Here is a 19,637-nt window from a genome sequence, read left to right on the forward strand (position 1 = left end):
TTATATTTAGACGCAGCATTTGAATAGGCTCCTGACGTCCTGTTGTTGTGCAACAAAGGGTCCATGTGTGTTTTTGAGTGAAGTTTTACAAGATCAATATCAGAGCATATAAAGTATCCAAAGATACAGATGTATCTTCAACACAACTATTTAAAATACCACCAGTGTGCTCATTTTCAACATGTAAAAAGCCAATGCAAAAAATATAAGCTGTTTGACAAAGCAAACACAACTTCTTATGCTTTTAACATTTAAATCAGTTTGGCCCTAGCTTGCATTAAATTGTCTGTGTCATTCAAAAAAAAAAAACAAAGCTCAGATTGAAAGGGTGTAGCTGCGACTGTGCTGCGATGACACTTTAAGTTACGCTGCCGTTCTTGTTTGGTAGGTAAACGCACAAAGTGTTTAGAGATCCGTGGAGCTATGATAGGTATGATACCTGCAGTGTTGACAGTACCGAACCTTTGTCTTTTCATGCAGGCACAGTGGAATTTCCCCAACAATCACTGCTGCTCCTCTCGATTCATATCGCACATGGAGCAAAACACTAATGTGCTTCTCTACCATGTGAACCTCCACGCCACATACACCAAATCTGATAATAAATGCACATTAAACAACTATATGATTTTGATTCTCAAATGTAGTTGACCAGTAAGAAAAAGCAGCTGTGATCACATGTAGAGCTGCCTATAAATAATGCATAAACACCAGTGTCATATGGGTTCTGCGGTCAGTTCCCTGATTTTATACAAATACACAGACACAGACACAATAAAAAACAAAAAAAAAAAAATGGCTCACCTCAGCTGGTCCAACTGGTCTGACCACAGAAGGAAAAAAAGAGGGAGGAGGAAGAGGCAACGAGGAGGAGGAGAGTTCAGAGGAGGCAGTGCTGTGTTACAATTAGAAAACAAGATATGAGAGGACAGAAACCGGCAGAACTACAGAAGGACCAAAAGACTGCCGGAGTAAAGCTTTAAGCCGTTTGTCTTTCAGTAATGAAGTTTGGTGCGTGTTTCTCCTGCGCCGGGACACAAAAGGATTATTCCACCTGTGCGATCATCTCTTGACGACCTGTTCTGATATTCATCTAGTGCAGCAGGTCAGTGTGTGTGTGTGTGTACGAGATGAGTCTAATTATTTACTTTCTTGTTCTTTTTCTCTGCTTTTTCTCTTGGCCGTCAAACTTATTTTAAAACCCCTTAATCCTTACTTAACTTGTTTGCAAATGTCAAAATGCATTTCCTGTAATTTGAAGGAACTCAGCTGTGTTCCTGCTGTCGAGTAAAAACTTTTGAGTTAATGACTGACTTTGCGAGGTGGAACGCTGTGATGGAATGTTTAAAAAGGAGCTGTGTGAAACACCAGTGACATCCTCGGTGTAGCTTTACTTCACAAATTTCAACACACTAAGAACTCAGTATGGTAAAGATCTCTATTTACTTATCTGTATTTGCTGATTATTTCTGTGCAGGAAAGCCTATTAAACAAATACAGCGACCCATTATCAAAGCCAAAGCACCCAATGCATGTTGATTAAATGAAATAAAATCAACAGATAGCATCTTAATACAATATATGTGTTAGATAGCAGGAGATAAGCCATTACTGCTTCATCATTGTGAATCGGCAATGCAGGCCATACAGGTAAAATTCCTGCAGACTGCTTCCTGCTCTGCTAGTTTCTGTGAGCCTGTTGACTTATTCCAGCTTTAATCCTCCTCAGCTCCTGTTGGAGAAAACTGTGGATCTTGATTCCAGTGGGCACTCTACCTCTTAACATCATCATACCACCAACATGAGCGATGACCGGGAGGGACACAGGCCCGACAGCCACGGGGCCAGACAGGCCCCCAACGTCAAACCCAAGCTCAGCCAGCAGGGGAGCAACAGCAAGGAGGACATGTGGAAGAAGGAGAAGCCTGCAAAAGTGAAGAGATCCAGGAGCAACGACTCGGAGAGGGGCAGGAGGAGAGAACGGGACGGGCACCAGGGAGACAGGAGGCGGCGGGGGAGGAGCGAGGAGGCCCGGGGACGGGACAGGAGAGAGGGAGGGAGCAGCGGGAGGAAGGTGAAGCGCCCTGAGAACGACGTGGAGGACACTGAGTGCGCCGTGTGTTTCTGCACCTACGACAACATCTTCAGGACCCCCAAGCTGCTGGCGTGCGGGCACACCTTCTGCCTGGAGTGCCTCGCTCGCATCAACGTGACCGCCCCCGAGCTCAAGACGCTGTGCTGCCCCGTGTGCCGCGAGCTGACCGATCTCCCCCACGGCCGGGACCTGCCCCACCTGGGCAACAACGAGGACATCATAGGCAAACTCCCACCGGACATGCAGAGGGCGCTGTCCATCCGGTTCAAGCGCAGCAAGGGCAAGCTGCTCCTGAAGAACCCTCCTCCCAGCAGCCCGACCAAGTCCAACGTCCTCAGCCTGCCCAAGAAGAGCCAGAGCGGTCCGGGGACAGCAGGAGAGGACCTCCACCTGAGCGCACTGGAGCAGGGAATAGCCCCAACCACTGTGGTGGACGTAGGCAGGCCTCCAAACAGGGTCAGAGGTCGCCTGCGCAGGCTTTTCCGCTCGGACCAGTGCTACTACACCGTGGTGGGGTCCATCATCACCATCACGGTGGCCCTCATGCTGGTGGGGATTCTGGCCTTTGTGATCATACCCAATGTTGTCCTTTACCAGAGGCCCGGTCAGGGAGGGAACCATACGACACACGATCCCCCAGGGGACTAGAAAACCAGAAAGGGGGGACAGGGGGAGGACTTGATGTGATTTTCAGTGATCCTTTTGCCTCATTGTGTGTTTTCGGTGAAGGTGAAAGCTGCTCACTGTGACACATTCCTACTGGTTCACATGTGGTGAAGAAATGAAGGAAACAAGGGCGGCAACATTATTTAGACCGACGACACACAGGCTCGAAGCTGCACATATGGGTTATAAACACAGCAAACAGGAACAACTTGTCTGTTTGTATTTTTTTTTTTGCTCTTTTCTGAACCTGTTTGTCGTTACTGTAAAAGCCAGAAAAAACTGTACGTGTGAAGAACCTGTCCACAATGATTAATAAGCTTTAAATGAAGAAATGCACTAAACTCTTGTGTATATTTTGAGTGCATCAGGCTGATTTCACGAATCAGTTCAGAGTTTCTAGGGACTACGTCCTTGTACATAGCCATAGTTGATTTATATATTTGTATATAAGTATTTTATCCCTTCACTCAGAACAATGGACTTTTTTTATTGCCCATTGTTTCATCAAATAAAGCTTGAAAGTATTTCTATTCTAATCTGAATGTTTTTTAGTTCTTCTTTATGAGTAAAGCATAGTGGGGCCTTCCTGACCATCTTCCTCACACTTGTCCTCTATTGAGTGAAAACAGAATTGTTGCCAAATGCTTTTAAGGCAACCTGCATGTCTTCTTCGGACACCTGATACCCTCTTGATGGTGTAAACAGACAGTTGAACAGGGGGGCTTGAGTTCTGAATTTCTACCCGGCTGCTCCTCTGAGTTGTTTGGCTGACAAACCTGTTTGACGGCATACGTTCATAGCAATTTACTGAGCTACTCATAAAGGGGCGGCTGTTTACCATTTTGATAGTGGGTTGTAACCCAATCGCTGCTAAAATGCAGAATAACTCTGTGGTGTGAGGGTAAATCATGAAAGACCACAACAAACTGCAAGAATGACATAAGAGAAAATGAGTTCTGTCATATGTGAAGTCTTTCCTGCAGCCTTTTAGCTAATCTGTGTGTTTAATAGCCGCCTTTAAACTTAAAGCCAAGTTAAAAAATAGCAGGATGTTGGATAGTTATGTGTGGGAAAAGTAATTATATCAACAACTATAGTAAAACCAATAAAAACTAATTAGGGCACATTTTATTCCATTCATCTGATAGTTGCTTTGCAGATGTTTAGCCAAGAAGTATTCAGATCCTCTGTAAGTAATGTACATAACTGTAAAATACTCTATGACATTTAGAAATCCTGCAGTTGTAATAGAATCAAAGGTAAAAGTATTTGTTCTGCAGAAAGTAACGTTGAAGCATCAATGAATAGGTAACGTTTCTTTGTGCTAGCTTGTTGAGCTGCAGCTAGTTTTAGCCTTATGTACAAAAAAAGGTTGTTAAATGATTCATGGTCTAAAAAGAAGGGGGAAAAGAAAATATTGCACCATAAAGTTGTGTTGTATTTGTATTTGTATTGTATTTCCTTCCTTTTGTTGTCTATAATCTAAATGGAACTAACTTTTGTGGAACTGCTAAGTGACAACTCACAGACATGAAACATGACATGCCACCATTGCTATTTTGTAATTGGATTACAAGCCCAAAAAGTACAAAATGTAAAATCTGAAAAGTTATTAGTAAATGTGAAGGAAAAATGACATGCTTGTTTCTGAAATGTATAGTGGAGTAGAGATAAGATAAGATAAAATACGATAAGATAATCCTTTATTAGTGCCGCAGCGGGGAAATTTGCAGGTTTACAGCAGCATAGAGTAAAGTGCACACAAGAGACATAGTAAAGAAAGACAAGATAAAAATAAAAAAATAAAAAATAAAAAAAACCAAGTATTATAAATAAGCAATAAAAACAGTAGAAAAACACAATAACTGAAATATAATATTTACAGACAGAAAAAAACTTTTTAACTATTATTGCACAGTGTTTTTATTGTCATGTGTCATGTGGTCAGAGGTACAAAGTAGGAGATATGGAAATACTCCAGTAGGCCTAACAACACAGTAACTTGAGTAAATGTAGTTACATTCCACCACTGTGATAGAATATAGGTTGCACTGCACATTTTGCTGATACTTCTGCACATGCAGGACTTCTACTGAGTGCTTTTCCCACCATTGCATAATGACACACCCACCTGATCCCCCCTCCAGGGCCACTGAGGCAAATATGGTCGGGTGCACCAGAGCAGAAAAGACCCCCCCCTCCTCCTCTAATCCACTCCTTACGCAAATCTACCTTTAGGCTCAAACGCTATGTGGCAGCTTGGATAGAGGGGGAACTTTAGAGACCTCAAAGGAGAAAGTCCAGAAACATATATGTTGTGGATATGTGGCCGAACCAGGCGTCAGCGTGGGAGGCTTTTCTCCAAGGAGACCGTGTTGTGGTGGGAAGGAGACTGGCTGTGGCTTATGAGTCGCCCAGGGTGAAAGATTCCAGAGAAACAAATAAAGTATGTCACCCAAAACTTTCGCAATCCGCAGAGGACGCGCACTCAGCTGTGCCCAAAGCGCACTGGTGCCCAACCCACATCGCCAGGGTGGAATAGACAAATGCTCTCAAATAATTCAAAAGATAAGACACGAGACACATGCTGTCTTTAGAATAGTATGTGGTCAGAAACCCTGTGAATTTCCATTTTTAAGAGTGTCCATAAAGTGTCCATGTTTTCTGGAATATGCAGGTCAAATACCTTCTTTCGTGTTAACTGGCTCCTGCTTGTCTTTGACTGCTCTGGTGTCACAATGTATGTGTTTGAAGCTGGCAGTGTTGTGGAGGTCAAGTGATGCTCTACATCATCAGACCATCACAGGCGATGAACTGCAGGTGAGCGTGATGAGACTTCATGTGGTACCTTTTAAAATGAGGACTAAACACCTGATGATCAGATCTAATCTTTTTTTTTTTTTAACGTCCTCTTTCAGGAAAATGGACAACCACAGAATCCCACTGACCTCAACTCCTCCAAGGACAACTCCGGCTCTGGACAAATGATCCCAAAGGACAGACCTGACTGAGAGTTCAAGGCCGCAGCACCAAAAATACACACTGTGATCTATGATCTATCCTTATTTACTGACTTTTACCTGGCTTTCACAATGCACAAGGCACCTTTGGACTTCAACCCAGTGATCTGACAAAACAACTGGTTGTTATTTAGAGCATTTTTCTCTTTCTTTGAGGAAAAGTATAAGCTTTATGTTGCAATAAATACCTGAGAAACCCATGCATTTAATATTTTACTTAAAGTAAAGGTATCCTGGGCCTCCTGATGGACAATTAAAATAATGGCAGTGGCCTACATTTATGTTTAGCCTACCCTTTACGATCTGCACAAGACCTTATCTTACAAACATGGAATGGATAATAGAAGTAAAACATTTTACAAGATGGAAATATTTAAATCCAGTCTGAGTAAAAACTGTATAAATGTGCAGGAATTACTTAAAGATGAACACATATTCTTTCCAACTACAGCACTTATAAACAGGAAATAAGTAATGCAGATCTTTGACTTTTGTAAAAGTAGCAATAAAACAATGAAAAATGTGTTGAATTTAAAATCTTCACAACTAAAACTACAGGAGAATTATCAGCGAAATGTACTTAAAGGATCACAAGTTAAATTACTCATTACGTGCCTGTCATTACATATTTTTGGTGGTGGAATGCAAGTAAATTTAATATTCAAGTACTGTGCTTAACAGTACAGTTTCATGGCACTATACTTGAGTATTTTGATTATATGCCCATTTATATTTTTACATTTGAGTCGGAAGTATTGTATCTTTTACTCTTCAAGTATATCACTTTCATAAATAAGATCAGTAAATGAAATACGACATTGTTATAAGTGTTATTAGTACAAAAACAATCAGTAATTTTCGCTTTGGTACTTTTACTTATAGGGTCTTAATATTTCTTGCACCTCAGATGATTGGATTAGTATAACTGCATAAACGTGTAATAAAACTTTTAATGTTGTTGTCGATAGAATTTTAAAATTTGTTAGAAATTGTAATAACTACTTGAAGTTACTTTTCACCACAGGAAACAAATATATATTTTTAAAAAGAATATATATATCTACAGCAAAAACAGAATATAACAGTTTTAAAACACCATGCAGATACAGTTAATATATATATATATATATATATATATATATATATATATATATATATATATATATATATATATATATATATATATATATATATGTATATGTATACAGTACCAGTCAAAAGTTTGGACACACACCTTCTCATTCAACTACTTTGAAGAATCTAAAATATAAAACATATTCTGTTTTGTTGAGCATTTGTTTGTTTACCACGTCATTCCATATGTGTTCCTTCATAGTTTGGATGTCTTCAATATTAATCTACAATGTAGAAAAAAAGAAAAAGAAAGAAAAAGAAAAACCATTGAATGAGAAGGTGTGTCCAAACTTTTGACTGGTACTGTATATATATATATATATATATATAAACAAAATTATATATATATTTTAACTGATATATTCTGTTTATATATATATATAATATATACTATATATGATATATTTATATATTATATATATATACTGTGGCAGTCAAAAGTTTGGACACACCTTCTCATTCAATGGTTTTTCTTTATTTCTTTCTTTATTTTTTTCTACATTGTAATTAATATTGAAGGAACACATATGGAATTATGTGGTAAACAAACAAATGCTCAACAAACCAGAATATGTTTTATATTTTAGATTCTTCAAAGTAGTTGAATGAGAAGGTGTGTCCAAACTTTTGACTGGTACTGTATATATATGTATATATATATATATATGCATATGTATATATATTATATACAAACAAAATTATATATTATATATATTTCAACTGATATATTCTGTTTATATATATATATATATATATATATATATATATATATATATATATATATAAAAAAAAATCTGTTTTTAACTGTATATTCAGTTTGTTTGTGCTTGTTATCAGGTAGAATAAAACAAACATTCCTCCATCAAACTCAAAATGTTTCCCTTGAAACCAACGCAAACAGCACCACAGGCGGCTGCGTCTTAATGAGTGTTGCGTAACTCCTCAAGGTGACAGCCGGGGCGGGACTTCCCGTGACTGCTCGCTTACCCAGGAAGTCGTCGTGTTACTTCTCCTCCTCCTCCTCCTCCTCCTCTTTCCAGCCTTGTGAGAAACCAGAGAAACCAAAGGGGTGTAAAGTTGCATTTGTAAGCGGGGGGAAACCAGCAAGAGGACGGCTCCACACCGGCTCCACACCGGCCTCTCCGCTCCTGTCCTTCAACTTTTGCAGGTTGTCACCCGGAGACATGCGTCCGAGAAGGAGACGCGCTCAGAGGGGTAAGGGCTCCTTCCAACACGCTCCTCCCCGAGCTCCAGTATGTACCGTCCGTCCTGTGTTACCTGTCTGCAGACAGCAGACCCAGTGTCCTCACAGTTGTTTTTCCACTCTTGTTTCGACCTGCAGCCACAGGTGATAAGAGGAAATCGATAGACAGATAGAGTGAATCATCTCTACAGGTCACATGAAGCAACTTCCTACGAAACTGACATGAACAGAAACTGCTTTCCTGCTGTCATTTCAAAAAAACATATATATATTATTATTTTTTGTTGTTGTCACTTTTATTGCAACCTTTTTATTTGTCTAAAAAAAAAAGTATATTTTATTCCTATTTATTTCAGGAGGAAGAGGATATTAAAAGTTGAGGATCTGTCAGAATTGCAACTTTTCCACATTTATAATTATAACAATTATATATATATATATTTTTTTACTTTTGTTTACTTTTGTTGTCACTTTTATTGTTTTTATTTGTCAAAAAAAGTACATTTTATTGCAACCTTTATAATTATTTGTATATTTTTTTTTTACTTTGTTGTCACTAAAAAAAAAAAAAGTACATTTTTTCCTATTTATTTCAGGAGGAAGAGGATATTAAAAGTTGAGGATCTGTCAGAATTGCAACTTTTCCACATTTATAATTATAACAATTATATATATATATTTTTTTTTACTTTGTTGTCACTTTTATTGCAACCTTTTTATTTGTCTAAAAAAAAAAAAAGTACATTTATTTCCTATTTATTTCAGGAGGAAGAGGATATTAAAAGTTGAGGATCTGTCAGAATTGCAACTTTTCCACATTTATAATTATAACAATTATATATATATTTTTTTTTTACTTTGTTGTCACTTTTATTGCAACCTTTTTATTTGTCTAAAAAAAAGTACATTTTTTCCTATTTATTTCAGGAGGAAGAGGATATTAAAAGTTGAGGATCTGTCAGAATTGCAACTTTTCCACATTTATAATTATAACAATTATATATATATATTTTTTTTTTTACTTTGTTGTCACTTTTATTGCAACCTTTTTATTTGTCTAAAAAAAGTACATTTTGTTTCCTATTTATTTCAGGAGGAAGAGGATATTAAAAGTTGAGGATCTGTCAGAATTGCAACTTTTCCACATTTATAATTATAACAATTATATATATATTTTTTTTTACTTTGTTGTCACTTTTATTGCAACCTTTTTATTTGTCTAAAAAAAGTACATTTATTTCCTACTTATTTCGGGAGGAAGAGGATATTAAAAGTTGAGGATCTGTCAGAATTGCAACTTTTCCACATTTATCATTCTTAAAAGAAATATATATATATTTTTTACTTTGTTGTCACTTTTATTGCAACCTTTTTATTTGTCTAAAAAAAAGTTAATTTTGTTCCTATTTATTTCAGGAGGAAGAGGATATTAAAAGTTGAGGATCTGTCAGAATTGCAACTTTTTCACAAGATGACTCCCGTCCATCAAATTTCGTCCATCTTCGCCCTCCTTGAGACTGTTCTGTGTCGTTATAACTTTAGCAACTTCACAGTGAGCCAACAAAGTGTATTTTCCAGATCTCTGATTATGTGCTTGTGATGATACACGGGCTGCCCTCGACATTTCCCATTCCTGTTGTCTGTAAAAAGTACACGTCTTTCTATTCAGACCCGGTCCTCCTAATCCACCTCCCTCCTTCCAAATTTTCTGTGCCATGCTTCGCAAGAGAGGCTCTCTCATTATTTGTGGTACGTTCCTGTTTATAACCTGGAACGCCATACTGGTGCTTCTGCTGTGGGGCAGACCCCCAAACGGCCAGCCGGGCGAGCCTGGCCGAGAGCAGGGGGAAGTGGCTCCGAGGCCCACTAATGACGTGCTGGGAGATGTGCTCCGCATGGCGGACACCTTCGAGGCAGAGCTCGAACTGCAGAAAAACATCCTGCTGCAGATCAAGAAACAGCAGTCGCTGTGGGAGCCGCCAAACAAAAACGGACCAGAGGCCGTCGTCCCGCGTCAGCCCGTCATTCCCATCCTGGTGATCGCCTGCAACAGGGTCACCGTGAGGCGCTGCTTGGACAAACTCCTGGAGCTCCGTCCTTCTGCGGAGCTTTTCCCAATCGTAGTGAGTCAGGACTGTGGACACGCCGAAACCGCTGAGGTGATCCGCTCTTATGGAAATCAAGTAATTCATCTGAAACAGCCGGACTTGGGAGACATCGCGGTGCGACCGGAGCACAAGAAGTTTCAGGGTTACTACAAAATCTCCAGGCATTACCGCTGGGCTCTCAACCAAGTGTTCAAGACCCTCTCTCATTCCTCTGCCGTGATTGTGGAGGATGACCTCGAGGTAAACATAGTGGCATCAAATCGCTCCAGTTAATCATTGTCATATTAAATGTTACGGCAGATTTAAAAGCCCATAGTTATATCTAACCTTCATCAATATAAAAACATGCATATGTTTCATGTTTAACAGCTTTTAAGTTAAGTTAATTTAACTTGTTGCCAGGGGTCACAGTAAACTGATATTTAATTATTAATCTCCTACTCTAGGTGGCGCCAGACTTCTTTGAGTACTTCCAAGCCCTGCTGCCACTCTTGAAATCTGATCCCAGTCTGTGGTGTGTGTCGGCCTGGAATGACAATGGCCGTGACGGCTACGTGGATCCCAGCAAGGCTGACCTGCTCTACAGGACAGACTTCTTTCCTGGTCTCGGGTGGATGCTCCTCAGGGAGCTGTGGGAGGAACTGGAGCCCAAGTGGCCCGCCTCGTTCTGGGACGACTGGATGCGTCAGCCAGAGCAGCGCCGCAACCGCGCCTGCATCCGGCCAGAGATCTCAAGAACTCTAACCTTTGGCCGGAAAGGTGTGAGCCTGGGTCAGTTTTACGACAAGTACCTGCGATACATTAAACTGAATACCGAATTTGTGCCTTTCACCAAGTTAGACCTGAGCTACTTGAAGGAGAAGACATACAGAGAACATTTTGAGAAGGAAGTTTACAGCGCTCCCCTGGTTACATATGAAGATGTTAAGCAAGGGCAGCTAAAAGGAAGTGGGCCCTTCCGCCTTCAATACTCAAGAAAGGACAGTTTCAAAGTGCTGGCCAAAAACCTGGGAGTCATGGATGACTTGAAGTCTGGCGTCCCGAGGACAGGATACAGGGGGTTGTCAGTTTCATCTCAAGAGGACGCAGGATCTACTTGGCCCCTCCTCCAGGGTGGACCCAGTATGATCCCACCTGGAGCTGATGATCCAGAAGAAAGTCTGTGTGCATCTCTGAATGTCAGTTGGGGAAAGCAATCCTGACCAAAGACTGATTGTCTTTTAATGAATGAAAAGTACTTTAGATTATCGTCTATAATAATGCAGAATGGATTGTCTTTCTTCTGGTGTTGGGGTTATTGCCAATGCTACTCAGGTCTCTCTTTTCATTATTTTAAAGCCTAAACAGTTTGTCAGACAAGACTGCTGCAGTTCACTAGAGATCTATTTTTATATTCTGCTAATTGTGCACATGCCATTCATTTATGCATTCAATGCAATTACCTTAGTTTGCTAATTATTGTTAATAATTTGCAATTTCTGATGTTTATGTCTGGTACAAATCTGAAAATATAATCAGTGGTATGGTTGCTTATGGTGGTGGTGACAGGTCATAACTGCAGTATAATCCAAACGTTTGATTCTCATTGTTTATTTTTCTATGAAAATCACTTCTTCCTGCTAAATTAATTTTGTTGAACGATCCTCCAATGTAGTACATCTTGCAAGGTTTCTTACCTGTGTTTGTATATTTTTGGAATAAAAAAAAATACACAATTAAAATTGCTTAATTAATGTACACACAATGCCAGCAATGTAAACAGGTGAACTATTATTGTCATGAATGTAACTGGTTAATGTAAGCTGCAAATTCAAAAAATATACACATACCCAAAGAGTAGTACACAGAGTGGATCATGAAAATCAATCTGTGCAGTCTAACATTTTTCAAACCCACAGAATAGATTATTGTTGCCAGTGTTTTGGTACTTTTTGTAAAAAGAAAAAAAAAAAAAGTTTAATGAAATCTTGGGTGGAGAGGTAGAAAGTGAAGCACCAGGGTATGGTTTACGTTTTGTGCTGCCTTCATCATTTCAAGCGTTGATTGTAGAAAGAAATAATTAATTAATTTTAAATTCGAGTAGAGCTCCCAAAGTTTACAAAGATACCAAATAGCTGACACTGAATTTTTAGGAAATGCTTGATGCTTAAGTGATTCAGGATATTTTCATGTGACTAAATGGTGAATCCAGGAATTATGGAGCCAATGGTTTGAATATTTTACTCAAGATAAAATAATCCTTTATTAGTCCCACAGCGGGGAAATTTACAGGATTACAGCAATACTAATGAAATACTTCTAGAAATACAGTACCAGTCAAAAGTTTGGACACACCTTCTCATTCAACTACTTTGAAGAATATAAAATATAAAACATATTCTGGTTTGTTGAGCATTTGTTTGTTTACCACATAATTCCATATGTGTTCCTTCATAGTTTGGATGTCTTCAATATTAATCTACAAAATAAAAATAAAGAAAAACCATTGAATGAGAAGGTGTGTCCAAACTTTTGACTGGTACTGTATATATCTATATATTATATAAACAAAATTATATATTATATATATTTTAACTGATATATTCTGTTTCTATATATATACAGTACCAGTCAAAAGTTTGGACACACCTTCTCATTCAACTACTTTGAAGAATCTAAAATATAAAACATATTCTGGTTTTTGGAGCATTTGTTTGTTTACCACATAATTCCATATGTGTTCCTTCATAGTTTGGATGTCTTCAATATTAATCTACAATGTAAAATAAAAAAAAAATAAAGAAAAACCATTGAATGAGAAGGTGTGTCCAAACTTTTGACTGGTACTGTATATATATATATATATATTTTTTATAATTATAAATGTGGAAAAGTTGCAATTCTGACAGATCCTCAACTTTTAATATCCTCTTCCTCCTGAAATAAATAGGAACAAAATGTATTTTATTTATATATATATTATATAAACAAAATTCTATATTATATATATTTTAACTGATATATTCTGTTTATATATATATACATATATATATATATATATATATATATATATATAAACAAAAAACTGGTACTGTATAGTGATACCACAGTCTATAAATGAGATGTACAACAAAGTAAAAAAAATATATATATAATTGTTATAATTATAAATGTGGAAAAGTTGCAATTCTGACAGATCCTCAACTTTTAATATCCTCTTCCTCCTGAAATAAATAGGAACAAAATGTATTTTATATATATATATTATATATATATATATTATATATATATAAACAAAATTCTATATTATATATATTTTAACTGATATATTCTGTTTATATATATATATATATATATATATATGTATATATATATATATATATATATATATATAAACAAAAAACTGGTACTGTATATATATATTTAACATATAAATATATATATATATATATATATATATAAACAAAATTATATATTTTAACTGATATATTCTGTTTATATATATACATATATATATATATATATATAAATACATATATACATATATATATAAACAAAAAACTGGCACTGTATAGTGATACCACAGCTTCCAGCGTGTCTACGGTGGCCGCCGTGGCCCAAACTTCATGGCGCGTCCGCTTCCAACCCGGAGCTCCTCTGTTTACTTCATTTGCAATGATGATGATGTGAGACCGAAACTGCTAGCTAGCTAGCCTAGCTAAAGTAATGAAGAGCCAGTAGGAGATGGGGAACAACACATGTGATGGGGGGGAACAAACCGACCGGCCTCATTTCACTCTTCATTTCATTAAAACTGTTTCTTCTTCTTCACAGTTTGCTGTAAAGTCACCGGTTAGCTCTGACGGCGTTAGCCTGTTAGCACGCATGGCTGCAGGCTATGCTAGCTAGCCGTGCTGCGGGTTCGTGTCTCGGTGTGATTTGTTGATTATGGCACATTGAAAATCTGGAGTCTTTTCTTATTCATCCCTGTTGAAAACCACAAAACACACCCTCCAAAGACCGGGCTTCTGGACCACGTCGGCCGGAGGAGCAGGCTAAGCTAACGCCGCAGCTAGCCGAGACTGCGGAGGCCCGGAATGGAGCCAGGGGACTTGCGTGAGAGCCCCGCCGGCTCAGGGGAGTCGGACGGCGGGGACTGGAGGGAGGTTATGCCCGGTGCGGACATGGAGGTCAAGGCTGCAGAAACTAATGGGACAAAACTGGAGACTGGGCTCAGGGACACCTGTGAGGAGGCTGAAGGTGAAAAACAAGTCGGGGAGCAATTGCACAGCCCGTATGAGGAGGAACTGGACCCCAGAATCCAGGTATGAGTCTAGATGGATATGCATAACAAATCTTCCATTGACACATTATGATTACATTAATTCATTTATTTAAATTCTTATTTTTTGTTTGTTTTTAGTGTTTTATTATTATATTTGATTATTGTGATTGTTCTACCCTGTGCAGCACCTTGAGATTTCTTTGTATTTTAAAGTGTGCTATATAAATAAAATCCATTATTATTATTATTACCTGTAACGTGCATCTAATTATCTAATTATCATGCATTACCATTGCATTTCAATGCAATCACAATGCATCAGATATTTGTTGCTATTTTCACCCAGACTGTATTAAAAATAATACACAATTTTAGTTTAGTTGTTAATAATGGCTTAAAAGGAGTTGTTCTTTTTCCCCCCACACAGGAAGAGTTGGAGCATCTCAATGAAGCCAGTGCAGAAATCAACAGACTTGAGCTGCAGTTGGATGTAAGTTTAAAATAAAAAATACAAATTTCTAAGTAAATAAATATATTAGGGGTATTTGTTCAGTTTTCCCACACATGACTGTAGAATATGGAAAACAGATTGCATAAAAACCCTTTGATTTCGACAAAGCAAAACTCGTGAGAGATGTGAAAAGAACACTTACTACCACCCTAGGAATTGCTTGCTGTGTCTGTTGTTAAATATTTTATTAGCCTGCCCAGACGTTTCTCATCAATATGATAATTTTGTTTTCAATGTCTCTAAACATTGGGTCTGGAAAAAGTCACAACTGTTTAAAATGGAAAATCTTTTGGTACTCGCAGTTCGACACTCGAGTGAATTGTTTGCTCACTTGCAGCCACGCTCCCGTCATCCTATTACAGTTAAATCTAATCGTGCCATTTTCATGCATTTACCATCCAGGATGCCAGATCAGGCTACCGGAAGATCCTCACAGAGTCTGCCAGGAAGCTAAATGCTCAGAGCTCTCAGCTTGGTGGCTGCATTGAGAAAGCAAGACCTTACTATGAAGCTCGTCGCCTTGCAAAAGAGGTACACACGAATGATTTCTGTGCTCTGTCTCAATGTGTTTACATGTGTCCCATGTGTTTTAAAATGTTATTGTTTGAAAGTGAAACTGGAGTACCTAGGCCTTTTTAAGAAAATCGTTTTGGTCAGAAATCACTTCGCTATATTGAGATGGAAAAGTTAACAATACTTAAAGGAATTTAGTGCCTAGTTCAGACAGCATTTGAAGGTGGTGAGGGGCTCATTTGCACGCATACGTAGTGTTACTGCATTCCTGACTGCACTGGAGGCGTGCTCATAGTTATTTAAAGCCTTCCAGTCCCCTACACACTGTTCTTTACCTATGCCAAGCAAGGTAGACACGATTTTGATGGTCCCATCTTCTTTATATTGCAGCAATTTCAGTTTTCAACTCCTAAAAGTTAATCTGCGCTGCAAAGAGAGCTCTGACTCTCAGCCAGGCATTAATTATGCATGTGAGATTAATTCTTGTGCAAGGTGTGAGCTGCAGTCTACCTTAACTGGATGTAGCCCTACATGCAATCTGGATATCAGAGACTTGTTTTGTTCCTACAGGAGCAATAACTGTGTGTGATTTTCATTATGGGAAATTGTAAAAAGTTAAATATATACATTTATATTAAAGGCAATTGATTATTTCCATTTACTTACCTGTTTCTACATTTATTGACCTCATGGACTTACCTTTATTCAACTTTTAAATCAAAAACTTTGGTTTACATATACAGTTTGGCAGAGTTCTGACTGTTATTTGTCTTAACAGAACAGGTTATGGTGTCCTTTTCTTATTCCACTTCTGTTTTTTTTTTCTGCTCTCTATAGGCACAACAGGAGACCCAGAAGGCAGCTTTGAGCTATGAGCGAGCGGTCTCTATGCACACAGCTGCCAGGGAGATGGTCTATGTGGCTGAGCAGGGTCTGATGGCCGATGGCAAGAACACGCTGGATCCCACCTGGCAGGAGATGCTCAACCATGCTACCTCCAAGGTAACAATGAGGAGGAGGTACACATGCTATAAAATAATGACACCAGACCTGGGGTGAGTGGGCCAATGGGTACAGGATGGTTCTGTTGTCTCAGAAGAGATGTTTTAAAGCAAGAAGTAACACTCACTGAAAAGTACAACGAACAAAAAAAATCATCTAAAACACGGAGGTTACTAGGGGTGTAACGATACATTGATCTGGATCAATATATCGTTTCAATGATCAACTATCAAAGTTGATTATTGAATGCAAAGTGGAAACATTGATATCCATTATCTTCTTTAAGATGCGCCTTTTATTTTGAAATTCCCATGGCACGCATTTCCGTCCAAGCGCATCTGTATCCTACAGAGCCCAGTTATTACATTTTCTAATCATATTTTAGCTTTTTTCATGAGTTTATATGAATGTAACTGATAATGTTAAACGGGTATATGATATAGTTGAATCAAATCAAAATCGTATCGTTGCAGACTTTGTGTTTTGTAACGTTCTCCAAAGAATCGATATCCTATCACATTGTGGTGACACTTTTGATTTACACCCCTAGTGGATAGTGACATAGGAATACCACAGTGCAGGTCAAATACCTTGTTTTTTATTGAACATTTTTAAATCTAGAGTTTTGTTAAAGAATACTATGCTAAGAGAGAGATTGACGTCTTGTACTCATGAACACACTGGCTGCGTCTTCATGTGTGTATGCGTGTTAACATCCTGCTCCTGCGTGTCTCTCTCAGGTGAACGAAGCCGAGGAGGAGCGACTCCGCAGTGAGAGGGAGCACATGCGCGTCACACACGCCTGTCAGGAGGCCGAGGCTCGGGTTCAGATGCTGCAAAAGTCCCTCAAAAGAGTCATTGTGAAATCCAAACCTTACTTTGAGCTCAAGGCCCAGTTCAACCACATTCTGGAGGTAATGCAGACACAGGGAGTTTGTGAACCCTTAAGCACTTACAACATGCTCTGTGCAGTCTACTTTGTTCTCTGTCACTCTGCGTTTCCCATTCTCACAAGAAAGTTCTGTTGTTTAGTTGTGTTGTAAATGTGCTGCTGAGGTTGCAAACATTTTTGTAATGTATTCAGTTGTCATGTTATGGATTAAGTAGAGGTCACTGGTAGGATATTCACCTGTTTGGCATAAAATCAATGTTGAAATTGATGATAAAAGCTTCTGTGCCCTCTGTGTGACTCCAGGAGAACAAGGCCATAGTGCTGCAGCTGGAACAGCACGTAGCCAAAGTGAAGGCCCGCTACTCCATCGCCTTACGAAACTTGGAACAAATCAGTGAGCAGATTCACGCTCAGAGGGGGAGGGACCAGGCGGAGGGAGGGTGCACCACCGTCTGCGGCGGGCGGAGCCCACCCGTCGGAGCCGAGTCCGACGTCAGAGTTCAGAAAGAAGTGGGAGCCTGCGGCGGTGGCCCGACGGGGACGGAGCGGGTGGATGCAGCCATCGACCTGGAGAAATACAAGGAGAAGGAGAATGAAAAGGAGAGGGAGCGGGCGGGGTCGGATTCACTTTCAGTCTTCAGCCTGCAGACCATCGCTTCCGACTTGGAGAAATATGACTCCATTGAGCACCTCGGGGACCTCAGCGATGTAGGCAGCGTAACCGGGGATGAGGGGGAGAAAGAGAGAGGCGGAGTGGTGGATAGAAGAGACAAGCTGGTGGAAACGAGTGCCAAAGTGCGCCAGCAGCAGTTCTACAAGCAGCATCACCGAAGCTTCAGTTTGTGAGGCTGTCATAGATATAAACAAGCTATAAACAATACAGAAGCAAAGTGAGTTATCAAAAAAAACAAACTACCAATTAGGGTGAGCATCCCTACCGCATAGATACCAACCAAAGTATAAGACAGTAAATTAGCTGTAGAAACTGGATCGATGCAGTTGTAGGTGTATGATATGGCATATGTAAATAAGCACACGTACTTTGACTGACAACACATTAATCTAAGGCTGACACTGATCAATAGTTAATATTGCTGGCTGGTTAGAACACTACTGGAATCTAAAAGAGCTTTCAACACTCCAGGACAAGTGTGCTGTATATTCACGCCCCTCTGAGGGATTCTGGGTAGAATTTGTTCCTCGAGCATGAAGGAACAGCGAAGAATGATCAAAAGATGACGTTGATCTGATGTGGTGAGACTCTTGAAAACAAAAAACCCTCCATTGTTTCCCCCTCCAGTCCCGTCGGGTCTTATCAGCGATTGCTTCAAGGTAGAGGGTGTCGCAGGGTCTCTCCATGCACACAGAGAGCCACACTCGTCAAGTGAGTGTGCAGGGAAGAATGACAAAAAACGTTCTCAGCCGGTGCAAGGTGAAAGCATGTTTTGAATTCACATTTCATATATTTATTTCCAGTAACATGCTGAAAGCAGTGGGGGTTTTTTTGGCACGAGAGAATGCGTTTTTTTGAAAATTCCTGAAATGAATCAGGTCTGAGACTGAAGATGATAATGACTCTTTCCACTCCGACAGCATGCACTCCTTGTTCTATCTAAACAGACACTTATGACATGTATTCAGGGCGATATGCTGAAACTAAAACTGACACAATTAAAGCTAACACGATGAAGCTGCAGCCAAGTTTACTTTTTAATGTCGTATGTCGCGAGAGCGTTTCCCAAGTTTATTTTATTTGGACATTGTTTACATTTGTATGAGTGGAATTCTTTGGCAGCAAATACATTTCCCCCCTTGCTTGCTTGTTTAAAAACAATTTGCCCTTGTTGTAATTTTGAAGTGTGCCTTGACACAGAACAAGTAACACTTTTAGCATGAGTGGCACATTGTTGTAACCTCAACTGTAGTTCTGTTTAAAACGATTTAAAGAACAAGTGGGTTTGCGCCCTTTTATGATTTTTTTTTAAAAAAAAAACACTTGAATAATCTTAACAGTCACCCAGGCGCCGTATCTGATGAGACTTGAAGAGTTCTGATTTCTGTATTTTTCTTTTTAACGATATGGTACTTTGATTGTCAAAGTGTGAGATGCAAAACGACAAAGTCAAGAAATGACTTGTAAATGTATGTAATTATTACAAAGCTGGAAAAAAGAATATCGACATGTACATGTTACATGTGTTTTATTTGATGTGAATGTTTGACAAGTT

The 19,637-nt window shown here is 39.0% G+C and overlaps 3 protein-coding genes across 3 annotated transcripts; all 3 read left to right on the forward strand.

Moving 5' to 3' along the window:
• The first annotated feature begins 933 nt into the window (after positions 1-933).
• Positions 934-3,216, forward strand: rnf183 (ring finger protein 183). Its single transcript, XM_054621134.1, has 2 exons — positions 934-1,105; positions 1,730-3,216. The coding sequence occupies exon 2, from the start codon at positions 1,802-1,804 to the stop codon at positions 2,741-2,743; it is 942 nt and encodes a 313-aa protein (XP_054477109.1). The 5' UTR covers positions 934-1,105; positions 1,730-1,801; the 3' UTR covers positions 2,744-3,216.
• Positions 3,217-7,880: 4,664 nt separating this feature from the next.
• Positions 7,881-12,047, forward strand: mgat1a (alpha-1,3-mannosyl-glycoprotein 2-beta-N-acetylglucosaminyltransferase a). The gene is given in 4 exon segments (XM_054621928.1): positions 7,881-8,130; positions 9,536-10,467; positions 10,674-11,286; positions 11,289-12,047. Coding segments are annotated over 3 exon segments (1,329 nt in total). The 5' UTR covers positions 7,881-8,130; positions 9,536-9,834; the 3' UTR covers positions 11,372-12,047.
• Positions 12,048-13,859: 1,812 nt separating this feature from the next.
• Positions 13,860-19,387, forward strand: sh3bp5la (SH3-binding domain protein 5-like, a). Its single transcript, XM_054621820.1, has 6 exons — positions 13,860-14,531; positions 14,919-14,981; positions 15,405-15,533; positions 16,353-16,517; positions 17,258-17,431; positions 17,713-19,387. The coding sequence occupies exons 1-6, from the start codon at positions 14,304-14,306 to the stop codon at positions 18,253-18,255; spliced, it is 1,302 nt and encodes a 433-aa protein (XP_054477795.1). The 5' UTR covers positions 13,860-14,303; the 3' UTR covers positions 18,256-19,387.
• The last annotated feature ends 250 nt before the right edge of the window (positions 19,388-19,637 follow it).

The sequence above is a fragment of the Anoplopoma fimbria genome, chromosome 20 (assembly GCF_027596085.1).
Source record: "Anoplopoma fimbria isolate UVic2021 breed Golden Eagle Sablefish chromosome 20, Afim_UVic_2022, whole genome shotgun sequence".
In the NCBI taxonomy this organism is placed as follows: domain Eukaryota; kingdom Metazoa; phylum Chordata; class Actinopteri; order Perciformes; family Anoplopomatidae; genus Anoplopoma; species Anoplopoma fimbria.

Bases quoted from the DNA above. Each gene is read 5' to 3' on its own strand.
- rnf183 (XM_054621134.1), top strand. From the start codon at position 1,802: ATGAGCGATGACCGGGAGGGACACAGGCCCGACAGCCACGGGGCCAGA.
- sh3bp5la (XM_054621820.1), top strand. From the start codon at position 14,304: ATGGAGCCAGGGGACTTGCGTGAGAGCCCCGCCGGCTCAGGGGAGTCG. The intron at 14,532-14,918 runs GTATGAGTCTAG...CCCCCCACACAG, and splicing joins AACTGGACCCCAGAATCCAG to GAAGAGTTGGAGCATCTCAA. The intron at 17,432-17,712 runs GTAATGCAGACA...GTGTGACTCCAG, and splicing joins AGTTCAACCACATTCTGGAG to GAGAACAAGGCCATAGTGCT.